The sequence below is a fragment of the Actinia tenebrosa genome, unplaced genomic scaffold, assembly GCF_029948245.1.
Source record: "Actinia tenebrosa isolate PJP-AT-01 unplaced genomic scaffold, QUT_ActTen_1.0 PGA_scaffold10__47_contigs__length_13832649, whole genome shotgun sequence".
Classification (NCBI taxonomy): Eukaryota; Metazoa; Cnidaria; class Anthozoa; order Actiniaria; family Actiniidae; genus Actinia; species Actinia tenebrosa.
In genome coordinates this window covers 2096143-2113328 of record NW_028292570.1, presented here as the reverse complement: position 1 = coordinate 2113328, position 17186 = coordinate 2096143, and the positions used below count along the sequence as shown (strand labels likewise).

Genomic DNA, 17186 nt, shown 5'->3' with positions numbered 1-17186 from the left:
AGTGATTGAAAACTTTTACGGATCAGAAGCCTTAATGTTTGAAAGTACTACATGAGCTAAATTCAGAAATATTTGAGCATTTTTGACGCGATACGAGCGGGTTTAAAAAATTGCACGGTTGGCACGATGGCGTGATTCTACTACCACTACCAAAATGCTGAAGTCGCGAATATTCTTTCTTTTTCAAATTTATAGTTCCTCATGAAAATAGTAAGGCAATCGGTGCTAATTAACTAAACAAAAGAAAGCGTTCAAGGGAGCCTGGTAGTGGTAGTAAATGACGCTATAATGCAAGTGGCCTGTTGTCGGAGTCACCTAAAGTTTTTGGAGCACCACACCTTCCCGTACATCAGTGCCAGTTATATGACACATTTTCTAGTATAAAGTGTTCATGATAGCAAATGAAAAATTCATTGTCATTCGTTGACTTCTGTTTTCCGGTAGGTTTGGTCAGCGGGCAGCCTCATGAAGCACAATCCTCCATCAGATTTCTTATGGAAGGAGCAGCATAAATGGGGGACTGGACCTGAATGTACCACAATTCTTTGCAAGCCTAATGGACAGGTAAGATAAGTGAAAAATTCAGAGAATGGGAGCCCTGTGTTGAAGAATTCTGATATTCGTATCACGTGACCGTCTAATCCTCTCTGTCACACAATATATGCGATGGTCCTGAAAGGGTAAGATGAGGGCTGGGATTTGGAGGGGGGGGGGAGGGGGTGCTGGGAAAATGGGATTTTATGCACTGGGAATAGAATATAGAATGGAATGAAATACTACACTCGTGGTTCCACTTTTTGTTTTCAACATTTAAAAGCCGTCATCTATGACCAATAAATGGAAATCTATGAGAAATTTGAACTCCTTCAGTCGTGGACAAATTTATGTTTTAGCTTATATTTATTCCTGACCGCAACTATAACATAAAAATTCAAAAAAGATTATGTATTTGTTTTCAGGCAGTGGCATGGACAACCGCTGCTTTTCCATTCGGTGTTCCTAATCAAATCCCTACGCGGGACACTGGCCCGGGATCCCCTCGGGATACGGGTTTGGACAGAGAACCTTCGAGAGAGCCAAAATCACCCAGGTATGTATATACACCTATTTCAAAAACGTAGTCTGCGTCACATCCGGAATTTTCTTCGTAAATACCGTGGACTTATTCGAAAGAAAAAGGCCGGATGGAATGCAGGCTACAAAAACGTTGTCATTGCCAAAGGCGATAGGCCATAGGCCATAGGCCATAGGCGAAAAGCGAAAGGAGATAGTCCATACCAAGATCCAAGAATAGCTGGAATGACTTGTGTTTCTGCTTCTTATTCACGTTAAGAACATGGACCTTACAGTACCCTCAGAAACCAATACCTTATAGCTTTACGAATAGTGAGAGAGATAGTGGTGGTATTCGGTCTCAAAACGCACCAAAGTTGTACCAAAATTTTGAAGGTGTTAGATTCAATGGCCCTGACAGATTTTCCAAACACTGCCCAGGTGGTATAAAATATAATTATTCAAGTGTAAACTCGGAAAAGAATCTCAAAGGAGAGTTTGGTTTGAGTAATGGGGATTTTAAGGCCTGTGGTAACCAGTATCCATACAGACATGAAGTGGAATTAACTGTGAAGCCAGAAAATGTCTGGCCTAGGAAAGACTCTGATGTTGTGTCTACTGTAAAAGTAAGGGTTGATATTATGCAGACTTGTAATGCTGGTGTTACAACAGATATGCCTGTACCACCAGCAGTAAATCAGTGCAGTATAGAGACGTCAAGTACTCACCGAAAGACCAGGAATGACAGCCAAGATACTTTCACTCGGAATGTCCTAAAGGGATATAACCAGGGTAAAAATGAGTTAACAACTTGTAAGAAACCGTTTGAAGATTCAACAATATCATGCAAAGTCGAAGCTGAATTTCCTGGCCCACATCACCATGACCAGGCAGAGAACAAACAAGTAAACAAAATGTATGACAATTCTTCACCACCAAAATCTCATGTTTCATATGTCGATCTTAAGTCTGGTTCATCAGAGCAGACTAATGCTTTGGGCAATCCAACTGAAGGCTTAAAATGTTTAACTCTGAATCATGGATCTTTAATTCCTTTGTCACATTTGGGTGTTGTGGATCAAACCACATTTTCTAACACTGAACAGACAGATTTTGGCTCAAAATTATTGAATAAGGATGATTTTGCTCCTGGTATTACCAACGAGCTTAAAAGTAATCCTCAAAACTGCATTGTCAAGCAGGAAGCTGTAGTAAAAAAGTCAAAAACTCTGAACAATAAGACAAACACTAAAGAGAAATATGGAAAGGAAAGTACAAGGAAGGGTACTGCTGCAAGTAAGCTTGTTCCTATCCTTCCAAGACAAAATCCAGAAAAAATATTTTTCAATGGACAGTTGATGTCATTCCAGAACAGTTTTGCAGCCAGTAATGGAAATAAACCAGTGATGAATCAGAAGGATGTTTTTCACAAGAGGAAGAGTGTTCCTAAGAACGTTTCTGCCAATGAAGCAGCTCTTGTTCATTCTAAGAAACCCTGTCCCTTGCAGTCAATCCCAACAACATATCCTATACAGTACCCTATCGATGCTACCAACCAATCCTAGCCCTACGCTAGTACAATGCAGCATCAACCAGATATATTACCATTACATATTGTACAGCAAGGTAATGCAGTACAGAGGGTGATGTCACCTCAGATGCCTACATCGCCAATACAGAATCTATCGGATCTGGTCTCCAAGCTTATCCCAGATGTGTGAATAATATTTCTGAACAGCAGAATAATAAACAACTAATGGGCTTTGTTGGTAAGTTACACTATAAAATTCCTTTTTTATCGTAGGGGAAACGAAAAAAAATTTTTTAGTACAAATTCCATACTAAACATACTGTCACTTTTCTGGGGGTAATGTCCAATCTTTTCTAGGCCTGGGTCCGTTTGTACAAAGCCTGGACAGCGCTATTGGGCAGATAAATTCTTATCCAGTTGATAAGTCGATGCTGTTTTCCAATAAATTTATCCACTTTTCTCATTTAATGGTTACCAAGGTTTTCACTGACTTCATACTAATTTCTACAGGTTAATTGATAAGTTAGCTGCTCATAGATACCATTAGATACCATTCTGTGGGATTCATATCATTGGTTATGAGCATCAGGTGTTTTTTTGTGCTTGGTAAATTATTAGAGATATTAAACATTTTTAGTTTTCTCAAGCTAATTATTTTTCCGATGAAAAAAAATTGTCTGAAGCTCAGATTTTTTTCTAAGAAAAAATAGCTTGAAGTCTGAAAATAATATTTATTTACAAGTAATTGGCAATGATTGTTGCAGTTGCACATTCTGTATGTGTGATCATTGACTTTGGCAAATGCTTTGCTTTTAAACAAGACTAAGCCTGTACAAGTTTTAGTCAAGGATTATAAGGGATTACAATCTGGCCCACTTTCACTTTTACTAGCAGACAACTAATACATTCAATATTCTATGCATACATAACTCACATGTTAATTTTCATGCAGGGAGTTATAGAGCTATACGACCTCCATAGCAAAAAAAAGTTTTGTCCTTTAATTTGACTCTCCCTGAGGTTTCATAGAAAGGGTCATTAACATTATACAATATATGTAATTTATGTATAACTTTAGAAAGCACTGTGTTAATATCCAAGATACATTTGTGCAAAATATTGTTCAAAAATATCTCCTAAAAACAATATAAAATGACTGCTTATGTCTCAGTATTGTGACATAAACACTCTGGGAGGTGTAGAGCACTCAAGAAGGAGAACACTTGGCTACGCCTTGCGTTACTAAACTTGCATCTCTCATGCTCTACAGCTCCCAGCGTGTTTATATCACAGTACAGAGACATGCATGCCCATTCTATTATCATATATTATTCATTATTCATTTTTTCTCTGCAATCATTTCAAACCAGGTCCATGCGCAACTGTAGGCATGCCATTCAACAAAGACATGTTACGGCGCAAGAGCCAGTGTGCATGTCCAAACTGTGTTGCAGGTGTTAATAGTAATCCCAGTCCAATGCAGCCAAAATACCATAATTGTCACTATATTGGTTGTGGAAAGGTGAGTAGTAGGTGCTAACTATGTTCACACCTCATTCAAATATAAACTAAGCTTTGAATCATTTAAAATATGCTGGAAGACAACAATACATCAAAAATGAAATAAAATTTCTTGTTCTACCTACATAATTTTCCTCCTTATTTTTATGATTTATCTGATTTACCTTGGATTTTTTCCTAGTTTTTGTTTTTGTTTTCCTGCTGGATTTCTGATATAATTATGAATGTCTTTATTGTTTTAATGAAATCGTCTTGAATGTTTCCATGAGAAGACAGAGAGGAGATAATCCCAGATTCAATATCTAGTGTTAAAATGAATTCAAATATTACTTTCCAATATTCAAGCTTAAAATATTTTACACCTGTATGTACATAGAAGAAAAAAACGTCTAATTGATGTTTACAAAAATCATTTTATTTTTCTGTATGTGATTATGCCATGTTTGATTGGCTCATTTGAATATATATATAGTCCTTGTCTTAATAAGAGGGTAGCACTTTATGACCAGTGCCTAACAAAACCTCTGTGGCCCTCAGAGGGGAAAACCTGGAGCAACACGAGTATATAAATATTGAAATGTAGTTAAATTCACCACAAATAACTAAAGTGATAAAACATTTGTCTTAGAAGATCATTTTATAGTGACATCGTCTACACCATGATTAGACCAAATATTATAGTTAATCTTCTCACTAGTGGAGACACATTGACCCCCTCCCCCATGGGGTAGGGCTTAGCACTTGACCCACAGAGAACAAGTGAAGGACAAAAATGAATGTTTTTTTTTTGGCAAAATGCCATAACTCATATGGAGTTATTTTTACCCATACACCCTGTTTATCTAAATTTTCTGGTGGTAAAATTGTGATGTTTTTTTTCTAGGTGTATGGCAAGACTTCCCACCTGAAGGCTCATTTAAGATGGCACAGAGGGGAACGACCCTTTGTCTGTAGTTGGGTAAGTCTTTACACCGATCAAATTTACACTGAAACAAATTTGTAGATTTTTTACTTAAATATTTTCGAAATAAAAGTCAAATTTCCGAAATGAATATACTGTGGGTTTGTATGTGTAATAAATAACATATTTATGCATAGAAATAGTAATCGTGAACACCTAGTATTGAGGGGGAGGGGAGGGGGTTTTCACTGGTCAGTATGGGGTTGATATTGTACTACTATTTTAACCTTACCCTGAGCGATATGAAGTACAAAATCAAGAGTAAATTAACTAAAAGAAAGAATCCCCACGCCCCATCATTAACACTCTTCCATGTGTTATTTTTAGAATCATTGATGCTATTTTTAGAGTCATCGATGCTATTTTTAAGATTATTCAAATGATCGTTTTACTGCACGCATATACTGCGCATGCTCAAAAAAAAAAAAGAAACATGGTAAATGTGATTCTAAAAATAGCATCTAACGGTGCCTGAGATTCTTTCTCTTTATTCATTTTCTCTATTAGAATTCTTTTATACAATTTTCAGTTATGAGGTTAGTGTGAGTGAGCGCAAGCTCATTGAGTTTCACCCTCCCCTTCTTCCTCCCTGCCACCCTCTCCCTCCGTCACGCAAGCTACACCCATCCTTCCTCTTGCTTAAAAAACGTCAATGTAGCGGGCTATTTATTGTTTTCTAATACGTTTGCCACAGAGCGTCGATGGGATGCATTGCGGAAAAAGCTTCACTCGTTCGGACGAACTACAAAGACACCTACGAACTCATACGAAAGAGAAAGCTCATCGGTGTAATATCTGTAACAAGGCTTTTTGGCGCAGTGACCATCTGACCAACACTTGAGAATAAACAAAGCAAAAGACGCAGACAGCAGCGGGGAGAAGAACGAATTGCAACCTGGCAATAAAGATACGACGACGCATGATCATTCTACGACAAGAGGCCCTGAGAATGAGTCGTGAATTGAAGCCGGAGATATTGAAGTAAAACTTTATTTACGACACTAGTGCAAATATATAATAATGGTACGCTTAAAAAGAATTTCATTGGGATATAACAGTGCTGCGCCCCCTTAATTTTTGCAGCACCGACGTCATCGTCGACGTCATCCAACATCATTCAAACTATTTTGTATATAGATAGATATATAACAAACATGTGTTTTACTAGCCACTGAAGCACATGCGACCGTAAGCTTAAGTATTGATGGTTTTCACAGCCACCATGTTGGATGAATTTAACAAAATATTTGCTATTAGTCTCTCTTGTTATATCATCCAACATGGCCGCCGTGTCTTTTGCTATTTCATTCTCTTGGAAAGATTAAAAACCAGCAATTCCGCCCTTTTGGAGAAATGCTGATGCAAACATAAACTGAAGGTACTTGTCACCGATGTGATGATAATGGCGATCTTTCAAGAGAATTTTGAGAAACTTGAAATGCAGTCTGTATAATATTTCGATGATCAAGAATTTAATACTACTCAACTCAGTGCAAGACCAATTAGTTAAGTTAATAATAATGTCGACAGTTTCCAAAATTGGAATCTCTGGTCCAATCAAAAGGATCCTTCAATCAAATCTGTATACTTTCGATTTTGACTGTATAAAAGCTAACAATAGTATTTCTCCCATCCCTCCCCTATCAAAAATTGACCTCCCCACCCCTCACTCCAAACACGACTCGAGACATCTGTCCTCATTGGCAACAGTTACTCATTAATAGCTCTTGAAAAAAGTAAGATTTATTTTTTTATAGCAACTACAGATAATGTTGTAGGAACATGTTCTGCTGGACTTACATATTGCTTTTTTTCGCTCTTGCGATGCAAGAAAAACCCGTAGTTTTCTTGTACTTTTGCCAAGGCTCTTTTGCACAGGCGGATTTTGTTGTAAAAAATGCTTAAACTGCCATGAAAGTTCCATCAAAAGTCTCCTGCACGAACGGGTCTTAAAAGCTCATTACCAATTCACCATTTTTAGCTGATGTTTTCCCATTTCAGACCACGTGTTATTTTCTTGAAAAAAGATTGTTTGAGTTGTATTCGTATTCATGTATCTTTTTATATGTAACCGTTAGACAAAAAAAAAAAAAAAAAAAAAAATGATGCGGCTATAGGTAATAATAGTTGGTTTAAAATGGGTAAACTTTACGCTCAAGGTAAAACGATCATCCATGTGGCTTTCCTTCACCACATACAGCATTCAGGGATCATTCGCTACACTGTATTTTGATATCTGTGTCTTTGATAATGTTCGATAATATTTAATAAAATATTTAAATAAATAATACATATTTATCATTTGTGCCGGTCAGAAAATGCTTATTTTTGGTAACATTATTTTGTGTAATCGTTTCATATTTTAAAAATGTAATCCAAATCTTGTAAATAAAATAATATACTAGCAATCAAAAAAATTGGAGCTGTTGCATTCTTTTAGAGTATAGAATTAGATGGTTAGGATGTTTTGTTTTTTTTTCACTTTTGCTGACCAATTTATTAGCGTGAGCATCATTTTTTTCTCAGTGATATTAATTAATTGATAAAAACATACATTTTTTCCCCCGTCTATTGAATGGCTTCCAATCTTAATCACGCCCAATCAAAAGCAGAGGTTCAAGTTTCTCGACCAATGAAATCGCAGAGTTACGTAATACCGTGACTACTAAATGATTCCACTCTTAACCAATCAAAAGCAGAGAAGCAAGTGTCTTGACCAATGAAATTGAAGGTAACATACAATATCATGACTGACACTAGAATTTTGAAGAGTTTGAGTGAGAAAACAAATGTTTGTTTTCGGCTCCAAGTATACGAATAATTTCGCGAGTATGCTTTTGTCAGACCAAGATACTGCATTAACAAACACAATATGAAAGAATTAGCCTTAAGTTTCAAGCATGGACACTAAGTTTTGGCATTTTGTGAAGTCCAATTTATCTGGCATGTTTGAAAGTCAAATTTACAAATGTTTTGACTAATTTACATACGGATTCAGAGAATGCGCAGACGTTTTTCACTCATGTTGTCATGACTAGGACTGATAAATAGCTTATACCAAATCACTTAATTCAAGAACATTTGGTTGGAAGTCAGTCTACCGTTATTCCCCCAGTCATATGAATCTGTCTCCTTGAAGCGTACCCTCAGTACGTAGACCTTCTTAGAGTCTGCGTGACCTTCTTCGTAGGGCTGAAGGTTACTTGAACCGGGATGGGAAGGGGAAAGAGATAAGATCAAAGAAGCCACACTCAGAAATGTGTACCTTTAAGGTTTTTATTTCAAACCATGAAATTGAGATAAAAAATTACATATTCTTCATGATTGCCTTCAAGCTCAAACATAAATAACACGATTAAGCCTGATCAGTTTGTAATCAAGCGGCAAATTTTATCTTCTAATAATTTTGTACAAATATCATTAACAATATAACACTTGGAAACCGTTGAAGACACTCCAAGTCCAAATAAACCTCAAAAAAGACTGGTAACGAAACTACCCCGCAAAGAATTGTGGGATGAGAACTCAGCTCCAGAATTCTTTGCAGGGCGACTTCGTTAAAACTCTTCCTCGAGGGAAAAAGCTACAGTAAAATTATTTTGGAAGTGGGGATTGTGTTTCTACCTAGGCGTACCCAAAATCTCTCAGTCTTACATTTAAAGGTAACAACACGAGGTATAGGGTACAAGAGAGATGAATATACGAAAAGTGACAGGTGCAGTGTTCTTATCCAGTGACATGATTTAGAACACAGACAGAAGAACAAGATTAGGATAATTCGGATAAATTAAGTGTGTATTGCAGCTCGAGTATCGATAGTATACGCAGACTCAAATTCTGCGTTGCTCGGCAGCAGCAATAGATTGCTGCATGATGGAGACATTCTACTACAACTACCAGAATTCTTCACGGCAAGTAAATTTTCTTTGCGTTTAAATTTGTATTCTTTTATGAGAATAGCAAGGGATTCTGGTATTACACAACTGGTTAAAGCAGAGCTGCAACGAGTCTGTGTATATTGCTGATGCTTGTGTTGCAAGCGAAACTACTCTAGGCTTTTCAGTTCACGCCTGCAATTAATGACCAATAACAATTTTCACTGCACTAAAGCGTAGTCAGCTCATTCTACCAGTAACGATCCAGTTATATAAATTCAGAAAATATTACATTTTTTAACGCCTTTTTGATATCTGTGTTCTTGATTTCTGGACTGATTTTCGTATTATTTTTTATATAAAAACTTAGGAATTACATAGTGTTCAATTCCGATTTGCAACATGGCATGATTTGCAAGATTACTGGTTGGCCATAAAGTATTCAAGTTTATCTAGTTTGATGGGTTGATAGGAATACGTTGATGAAAATTGAAGGCATCATTTCCTTTGAAATTTGGATCACTTTTTCGACAAGTTGCTGCTTCTGACCCTGGTAGCTTACTTGCAATATCTTTTAATTCTTTTTCGTTTAATGGACAAGGATGAGCCACTTCGTTCCTCTCTGCCAACATTTCTTCCATGAAGTCAACTAACTTCTTAACCTTCTTTTCATCTTGATCAATCTTCTCGGTTTGCAATTTTTCCCATCTTTTTTGAGCTGCTCTTTGATCTGATCTAGTTTCATACAGCTGTTTAATTTTTGCATCGATATCTCTGAGATGTGGCTGCTTGTAATTGTTTTCCTCTTTCAAAGTATATTGGCAAGACCACCCAATATATTGCTTCCATTACTTTCGCACACAGCTGACCAATGTACAGTATATTTCGAGATTTTTCCAACTCGTCGATTTTAGTCTTGCATTCTTTCAACTGTTTTTCCTGATCTTGAGACATATCCCTAAAATGTTTTATTTCTTCTTTCATCCAATTTTGAGACTTTTCCAACTTGTTCAAACCTTTTTAATCGTATCATTTTCAGCATCCTTCTCTTGAGACTTTTTAGTAAGATCTTCCAATCGATTTAACATAGCGTCAAGTTTATGTTCAACGGTAACGATTTGAGCGTCTTGTCCGTTAGTTTTCTTTCAAGTTCAGTGATGGCGGATTCGCTTGAAAATTTTTCCTCTTGCAACCGTTTTATCTCCTTCTTGAGCTCGTCCACTTCCTTTTCGAGAGCTTTTTCTCATCTTCAAGCTCTTTGGTTTTTCTCATCAGCTTTCTGTAGCTGTTGTTCCAACTCTGCTATCTTTTTCTCATTACTCCTTACTTTCTGTTTTAATTCTTCAATGTCGTCATTTGGGTCTCGAGCTCGGCCACTCATCTTCAGTATATTGGTCGTCTTGCTTGGGTTTCCCTTCTATGTATTTCTGCAATGAATGGAAAATTCTTAGTTTCCAGTTTCCTTGTAAGAGCATTTAATCTAGATTTAAAATGATGCTGTGACTAGAAACACATGCAGTACGCGTCGTGTTTCTTCTAACTTCTTCATACTTCTCTCTTCAAGAACATGCGCGCCTTTTCTATTTCGTTAATACTTTAATTTCTGCAAAATTGATGTTTATAATTGAAATACGAGCGTGTAATGTGCATGATAGACACTGCAGGTTATTGCAACATATTAGCTAGGACTGCGCTTTTAAAGCTTACCAGAACGAGAGAAATTGCTGGCGTATCTCAGCAACTCGGTGCAGATGTATCAAATCACCTTTAGGCCCTACATGGCGTTTGTTGAGTGATTTAACTTTAAAACACATACTTAAAGACTGGGAACTTTTTTTTTTTTTTTTGACACTTGTTCAGCAGGCTATGTCATTTGTCTAAATCAGTGCAAGCTGAAAGCTGAAGCTGTGATCAGCATCTCGGAAACTGAAAGGGGACGCCACTTTGTTCTTTTTTTTTTTGGCAATGATTACATTCATTACGTCAATTTGAATAATATCCGCAGTGCAACACTACATGTTCCTCAAAGGTCAATGTACCTTTGTTACACAAAGAATTTAAATTCTCTGCGTAGCCTTAAAAACATTTCCTTTTCGGCTTGTAAAAGTAACTCAAAATATTGTTCTGCGATTATGTTTTGTCTTAATTTGTCTGAGTGTTTGTTGTATGTGGATATAACTGCTCACAACTGAAAACCGCTAAAACAAAGCGAAAAATGTTCTCAGTGATTAAACCTCCACCTGCAACAATTAGAATTTGGAAAACAAATCCTTTCCTGAAGAACGAATAAGAAAAATCTTTATAGAACTCACTTATTTCCCATTTCAGATCATGCGTCATTCGAGGGAAAGAGAAATTAGAGTTACGACACTCCCTTGAGCATAATTTCTTTGTTTAACGGTTGTACATTAGAAGACACAAGAATTTGGTTACAATTCAAACAAAGAATCTTATTCTTAAGAGACTGTTCTGAAATGGGGAACATTACGCCTAAAGTAAACTGGAAAGGTCTAAATATATTCCAACGATTTCAATTTCAAAGTTGAACAGTGACAAATGACAGTATGTCATCTGTCTGTTTGCTAAAATGTATATTAAGCAATTATCTAAACGAGAGCTCAATAAAGGGATTCAGAAAAGAGATAGTAGACTTTTGAAACTTCAAACCATTATTGATGAGAAAGAATGAGGCGTCGAACTAAAATCTGACGAACTCAGAAATGCTCACATTGACCTTAGAGCAACTGAAAACGCGAGCTAAAAGCGATTTGGATTACGCTTGGAAATGAATCGGAAGATGTGAACGAAACTCGAAAAACTTTTCAATCACTTTTCTGCAAATTCAAAGACATTTTCCCATTCCATTAACTAACACTTGGACGTCATTCTTTAATTAGACATTTTGTTTTTGCCCGACATGTTTTAGATAAGACTAGATGTGCACCAGGAGCTGCACTAATTTAAGAAGGGGGGAAGGGGGGGGGGGGGGGTATATTATGAAACAGAATTTTGGGAATGATGTGTTCACATGAATAATGCTTTTTGCATATGATTCTGCAAGTCTACATGTTTAGTTAAGTAACTGAGACTGTTTTGACTTGGAGATCTACTTGTAGTTTCCTGTTCTACAGACCTATCTCAAATTAACCTAAACATTCAAGCCACCAAGGTTAAACTTGTCTAGATACCTGACGTTAATAGATTTTCAGATTAGATTACCGGGTTATGATAAGGACGAGCAATTTAACTATTTCTGTGCATTCAATGTTGTACTTAGTTGTGAACAAGGCTAAGGTTGTAGTTCGGGTTGTACTGGCAGGTACAGACCTAAGTAGGGACAATTCTTCAACTTGGATGAAAATCGATGAACATTGGAAATGACTTGAAACTCGTTTAAAATTATCTATATGGCCCCAATAGTAGCCAAGCAACATATTTTCTTCACAGTCAAATGTGTCGGATAAAGATGATCCATTTTATTCAGCATTAAATTGTGAGTAAATGACGTCATTTACTCGTCCCTAGCTATTGTTCTTTTTGCTTAAACCAAAATTTCTCATCTTCAAGTGGCTCCCAGGCTAAAATTTTCACTAGTTATGTTTACGTAGTCATAATTAAGTCATATTATCCTCAAATACCTCGATTAGTTGGACTTTCAAAAATTGGGGCGTTTTCATACAAGTGCCCCTTTAAAAGAAGAACGAGGAGATCTAAGATGCAGGTTATGCCACGTCGAAGAAGAAACATTCTCATACTCATTAATAATTCATGAGTAAACCAGCCAATCAATGGGCTATTTTTTGGTCACATGATGTTACTCGAAACCTTGTAAAGTGCTGTGAAAGGAATGCATTCAGTCTGTAGTAACTGGAACAAAATAAACTCAGTCCTAGGACTAGTTACTCTAAGTCCAATAATTAATGAGATGGGAAGTCATTTCAAAGCCTCCATTTTTTAAAGAAACACTGTAATATCTTCATACTATTAAAAGGATTTCAAAAACAGTTGGGAAAAAACCATGAAAAATATCTTTATAGCAAAATTCGCGGGCATTTTCTCCAAATCAGGTACCAGTCTCCACACGGACAGGTTTTCGAACCAGTAACAAAATATATGCTGAGGTCGTGAGCAAATATGTCCGTTTTAAAGCGAGATCTGTAGACGGAATTATGGATATTTGAGCAATAAAGAGGCCAGGTTTCTATGGCTATACAAATCGCGGTAGAAAGATGATTTTTTATATCAAAAAAAGCACTGGGAAGTCGTCATTTTGGACTGTTTTGCTTTGTTTGGTCAAAGTTAAAACTCCTGAAAATCGCTACTTGCTTTCAGCTTCAAAGAGAGCTGGATTTTGGAAGCAATTAAGCAATGGTTGGGCACCAATTTCAGTTGTTACTCTGAATGATTTTCTTCACGATGAGCAGCAGGACCCGAACGAAATTCAGGAATGATAAATTTCCATACATATAAACACTACGAAACCTGAAATTGACCCACAAAAAATCGCATGTTGGCAAATTGAATCACCAAAATAAATGGTAGGATTATATTGTGTGGTTGTCATCCTTTAATATTCTTATGTTACTTTTCTTGCATTGACTTTCGATTTTCTTCACGAAGCCATTAAACTTTCAATATTTTGACTTTGCCTTATAAATATAAATGGCCGTGAGAGGATAATTGATATTCGGAAACTGGAATCTAGTATTTTATTCTCTAATTTCCCGGATGTGTCACTCAATTTTGTGCGATGGGACTGGACAGGAATTCAAGTCTAAGCAATTAGTTCCAGTTCGAGGCGCAGCCGATATTGGAGGCTTTGAAACATTACATACCACACTTGCTATGCTGATGTTCTGCTATCGCACAATCCCTATACAAGGCAAGACACGACCAGATGCTTCGCCCTATTTACCATCCGGCAAATCATATCGTCCTATGGGTTCACTAAAGATGAAGATCTGCTGAAACCATGGCACAAACAACCAATACCAGAACCTGTCGTAAAGAACAAAAAAAGCAAAGATACTCTGGGACATTCCAATACATCTGATCTGAAGGTTGCACCAAAGAATATAGGCATTATTGAAGAACGAACACTATTAAAACAACAAAAATATACCGAATTAAGATCAGGTCTAAAGAGCCTATATCCCGATTATAAAGTAATCCAAGTAAACATTGTCCTAATTTTTCTAGCGGGTTATAAGAAACAACTTGTACACGATATGGAAAGTGTAGGTATAGATGATGGACAAAACTTGATAAGACAATGCCAAAAATGGGTGATATCGCAAAACTGCAAAATAGTAAAGGCATTCTACACCTTTGAATAGACATTTGTTAGTGACACACTAAGGATATAGCCTAGAACTAGCTGGAAATTTGCTTTTGTATAAATAAACATGGCGTCGCCCGAACGCTTTAGCTTTTTTTCACCATTTTTTTGGTGTAAATACTAGAGACAGAAGCAGTTAAGACTAATGCTTGTTTTAGTAAAAGATCCATTGGAATCCTTCAAATTCGAGAAAGAATTGCATTGATAGACAGCGAAACGACATTGTTTATAAAAAGGTAATAAACGATCGATACGGATCACAGATCATAAAGCACGGGCATGAAGGAAAGCATTATCGCTTTTGTATCATTGTACTATCGTGTATTTTGATTTCTTTTATTTTTTTATTGCATGATATTTGTAATATCAAGAATTTGTCTCTGTTTCGTTCCGGTGTTTAGCAGTGCCCAATGCAGTTCTTACCGTCAAGAGTAAGTGATAAATTCTGTATTTCTCCTGTTACATCACAGGAAGTTGAGGATGAAATTGGGAAGTTAAATTCAAAAAAAGCAGTTGGTCCTTTTAGTATACCAACTCCTATACTAAAATCTATTAAGCATCTTATTTCTGAACCTCTTAAGCATATATTTAATAACTCTTTCACTTCTGGTATTGTTCCTGATGGTCTTAAACTAGCACGTATAACACCTGTATTTAAGAAGGGCTCACAATTAGATGTTAATAATTATCGCCCTATTTCTCTAATATCCATCTTCAGCAGAATTCTTGAAAAGCTCATGTGCAGTAGGCTACTTGAATTTATAAATAGGAATAATGTTCTTTACGATAAGCAGTTTGGATTTCGTAAGAAACATTCCACTACTCATGCCATTTTATCAATTACTAATAGCATTCAATGTGCTATTGAAAGTGGTAATTACTCTTGTGGAATCTTTTTGGATCCAAGAATTTAAGCCTTCGATACTGTTGACCATCAAATTTTACTTTCTAAGCTTGAGCATTATGGCATACGTGAAGTAGCAGGAAATTGGTTCTCTTCTTATTTGCATAACAGAAAGCAATTTGTTTCTCTTGGAAGTGTTTGCTCTAAAACCTTACCGATAACCTGTGGTGTTCCTCAAGGCTCAGTCCTTGGACCCATCCTTTTTCTTCTATACATTAATGATATGTGCAATTCATCTACCTTGTTCTCTTTTCATTTATTTGCAGATGACAGCAATCTTTTCTATTCTAATAAAAGTTTATTGAGCCTTGAATCTACTATTAATAATGAACTAATGTTTATTCATGGCTTTGTGCAAATAAGTTGTCTTTAAACATTGACAAATCCAATTTTATCATTTTTCATTCTATTCAGAAAAAGGTACATGACATATCAATCAACATAAACAACGAGTCGCTTGAGCAAAAACAGCATCTTAAATATCTTGGTGTTATGATTGACAGTTATCTTAATTGGAAACCTCATGTTGCCTATATTTCAAATAAAATCAAACGCAGCATTGGAATTATATCCAAAGCCCGTCATTATATTAACTTAGAAATTTTAACAAGTCTATATCATTGTCTAATTTATCCTTACTTAATATATGGCCTCATATTTTGGGGCCATACTCATCAATCTGTTCTTACTCCTCTGTTCATTCTTCAAAAAAAAGCAGTCAGACTTATGACTTTTTCTCATTAGATTGATCACACTAGTCCACTTTTTCTTAGGTTAAATATTCTGAAATTGGAGAATCTAGTCTATCTCCATACAGCTTTATTTATGTTTGATTTTTACTCAGGAAATTTCCCTAGTACCTTTGAACATTACTTCCAACCAGTGAATCAGAGACATAATTAGAATACAAGATTAGCTGCAAAGTCTTCCTATTGTTCGGTACAGTTCGCGGTTTCGACAAGACATGCACATGCAGCTTCCTTCATATTTAAATTGCAACAATTTAAATTGCACCATTTAAAAAGAAACTAAAACAAGTCGGTGGAAATCAAAATGAAAAGGTTTCTACATCAAATTCTATCAACGGTAACTTAGCGAAGAAAAGATGGAGAAAACTTGTCGCAATAAATCGAACACGCTTAATGAACAACTAGCAAAGGATTCCATGGTTGCCGTTAAATTTCAGACCGTTTTCAAAGTAATTTTTGAAAGTTGCATCTGGAGTAAAATTTGATGACTGCGCGATTGTTCGGTACAGTTCGCGGTTTCGACAAGACATGCACATGCAGCTTCCCTCACATTTAAATTGCAACAAATTAAATTGCACCATTTAAAAAGAAACTAAAACAAGTCGGTGGAAATCAAAATGAAAAGGTTTCTACATCAAATTCTATCAACGGTAACTTAGCGAAGAAAAGATGGAGAAAACTTGTCGCAATAAATCGAACACGCTTAAACAACTAGCAAAGGATTCCATGGTTGCCGTATAAAGCTACCATCGTGTTCAAAAAATCCAAGAACTAATTCACTTTTTTCCTTACGATTTACTCGATCGATATAATTTTATATATGTATATATAGTTATCTTTTAGTCTATTTTTTCTTCTTACCTTATTCTATCGACGGAAACCCTGCCGGACCTAGACCCCTGCCAAAAAACGATGGCCGTACGTACGTCTAGCAATATTCAGCGAAATCTTATATTTCTTCCTTCATTCGCGCTTTATATTGCGTTGCTCGCATTGTTATCATGGTGCGTTTTGATTGGCTGCTAAAATCTTGATATGAATAGGCCTTTTGCAACAATAGATCACGTGTCAAATTCCCCCATAGCAACAAGCCTCTGGCGGGCAAGCTTTCCAGACATTCCTTGACAACAACAAGAGTTTAAGTAGCGGAGCGTGACCTTTCCAGAACTATAGTGTCTGTTTTATCGTTATATTCTTTCTCAAAGCCGTTGATTTTCCAGAAGTACTTTGTTCAGATATTTTTCTATCTTGTGA

General features: G+C 36.3%; 1 protein-coding gene and 1 long non-coding RNA gene across 2 annotated transcripts; one reads left to right on the top strand and one right to left on the bottom strand.

Annotated features, from left to right (window-relative positions):
- The first annotated feature begins 444 nt into the window (after nt 1-444).
- Nucleotides 445-7483, top strand: LOC148912752 (transcription factor Sp6-like). The gene is made up of 5 exons (XM_089026596.1): nt 445-564; nt 960-1090; nt 3955-4106; nt 4989-5063; nt 5761-7483. Exons 1-5 carry the CDS (start codon nt 557-559, stop codon nt 5905-5907), a joined length of 513 nt encoding a protein of 170 aa, XP_088882722.1. The 5' UTR covers nt 445-556; the 3' UTR covers nt 5908-7483.
- Nucleotides 7484-10214: 2731 nt separating this feature from the next.
- On the bottom strand, nt 10215-17129 carry LOC148912751 (uncharacterized). The gene is made up of 3 exons (XR_016119136.1): nt 16794-17129; nt 13777-13939; nt 10215-10368 (listed from the first exon to the last, which is right to left on the bottom strand). It is a non-coding gene; the product is annotated as an uncharacterized LOC148912751 (long non-coding RNA).
- Between the last annotated feature and the right edge of the window lie 57 nt (nt 17130-17186).

Coding starts and splice junctions, on each gene's coding strand:
- LOC148912752 (XM_089026596.1), top strand. Junction 1,091..3,954: donor AGAGAGCCAAAATCACCCAG/GTATGTATATAC, acceptor ATTTCAAACCAG/GTCCATGCGCAACTGTAGGC. Junction 4,107..4,988: donor ACTATATTGGTTGTGGAAAG/GTGAGTAGTAGG, acceptor TTTTTTTTCTAG/GTGTATGGCAAGACTTCCCA.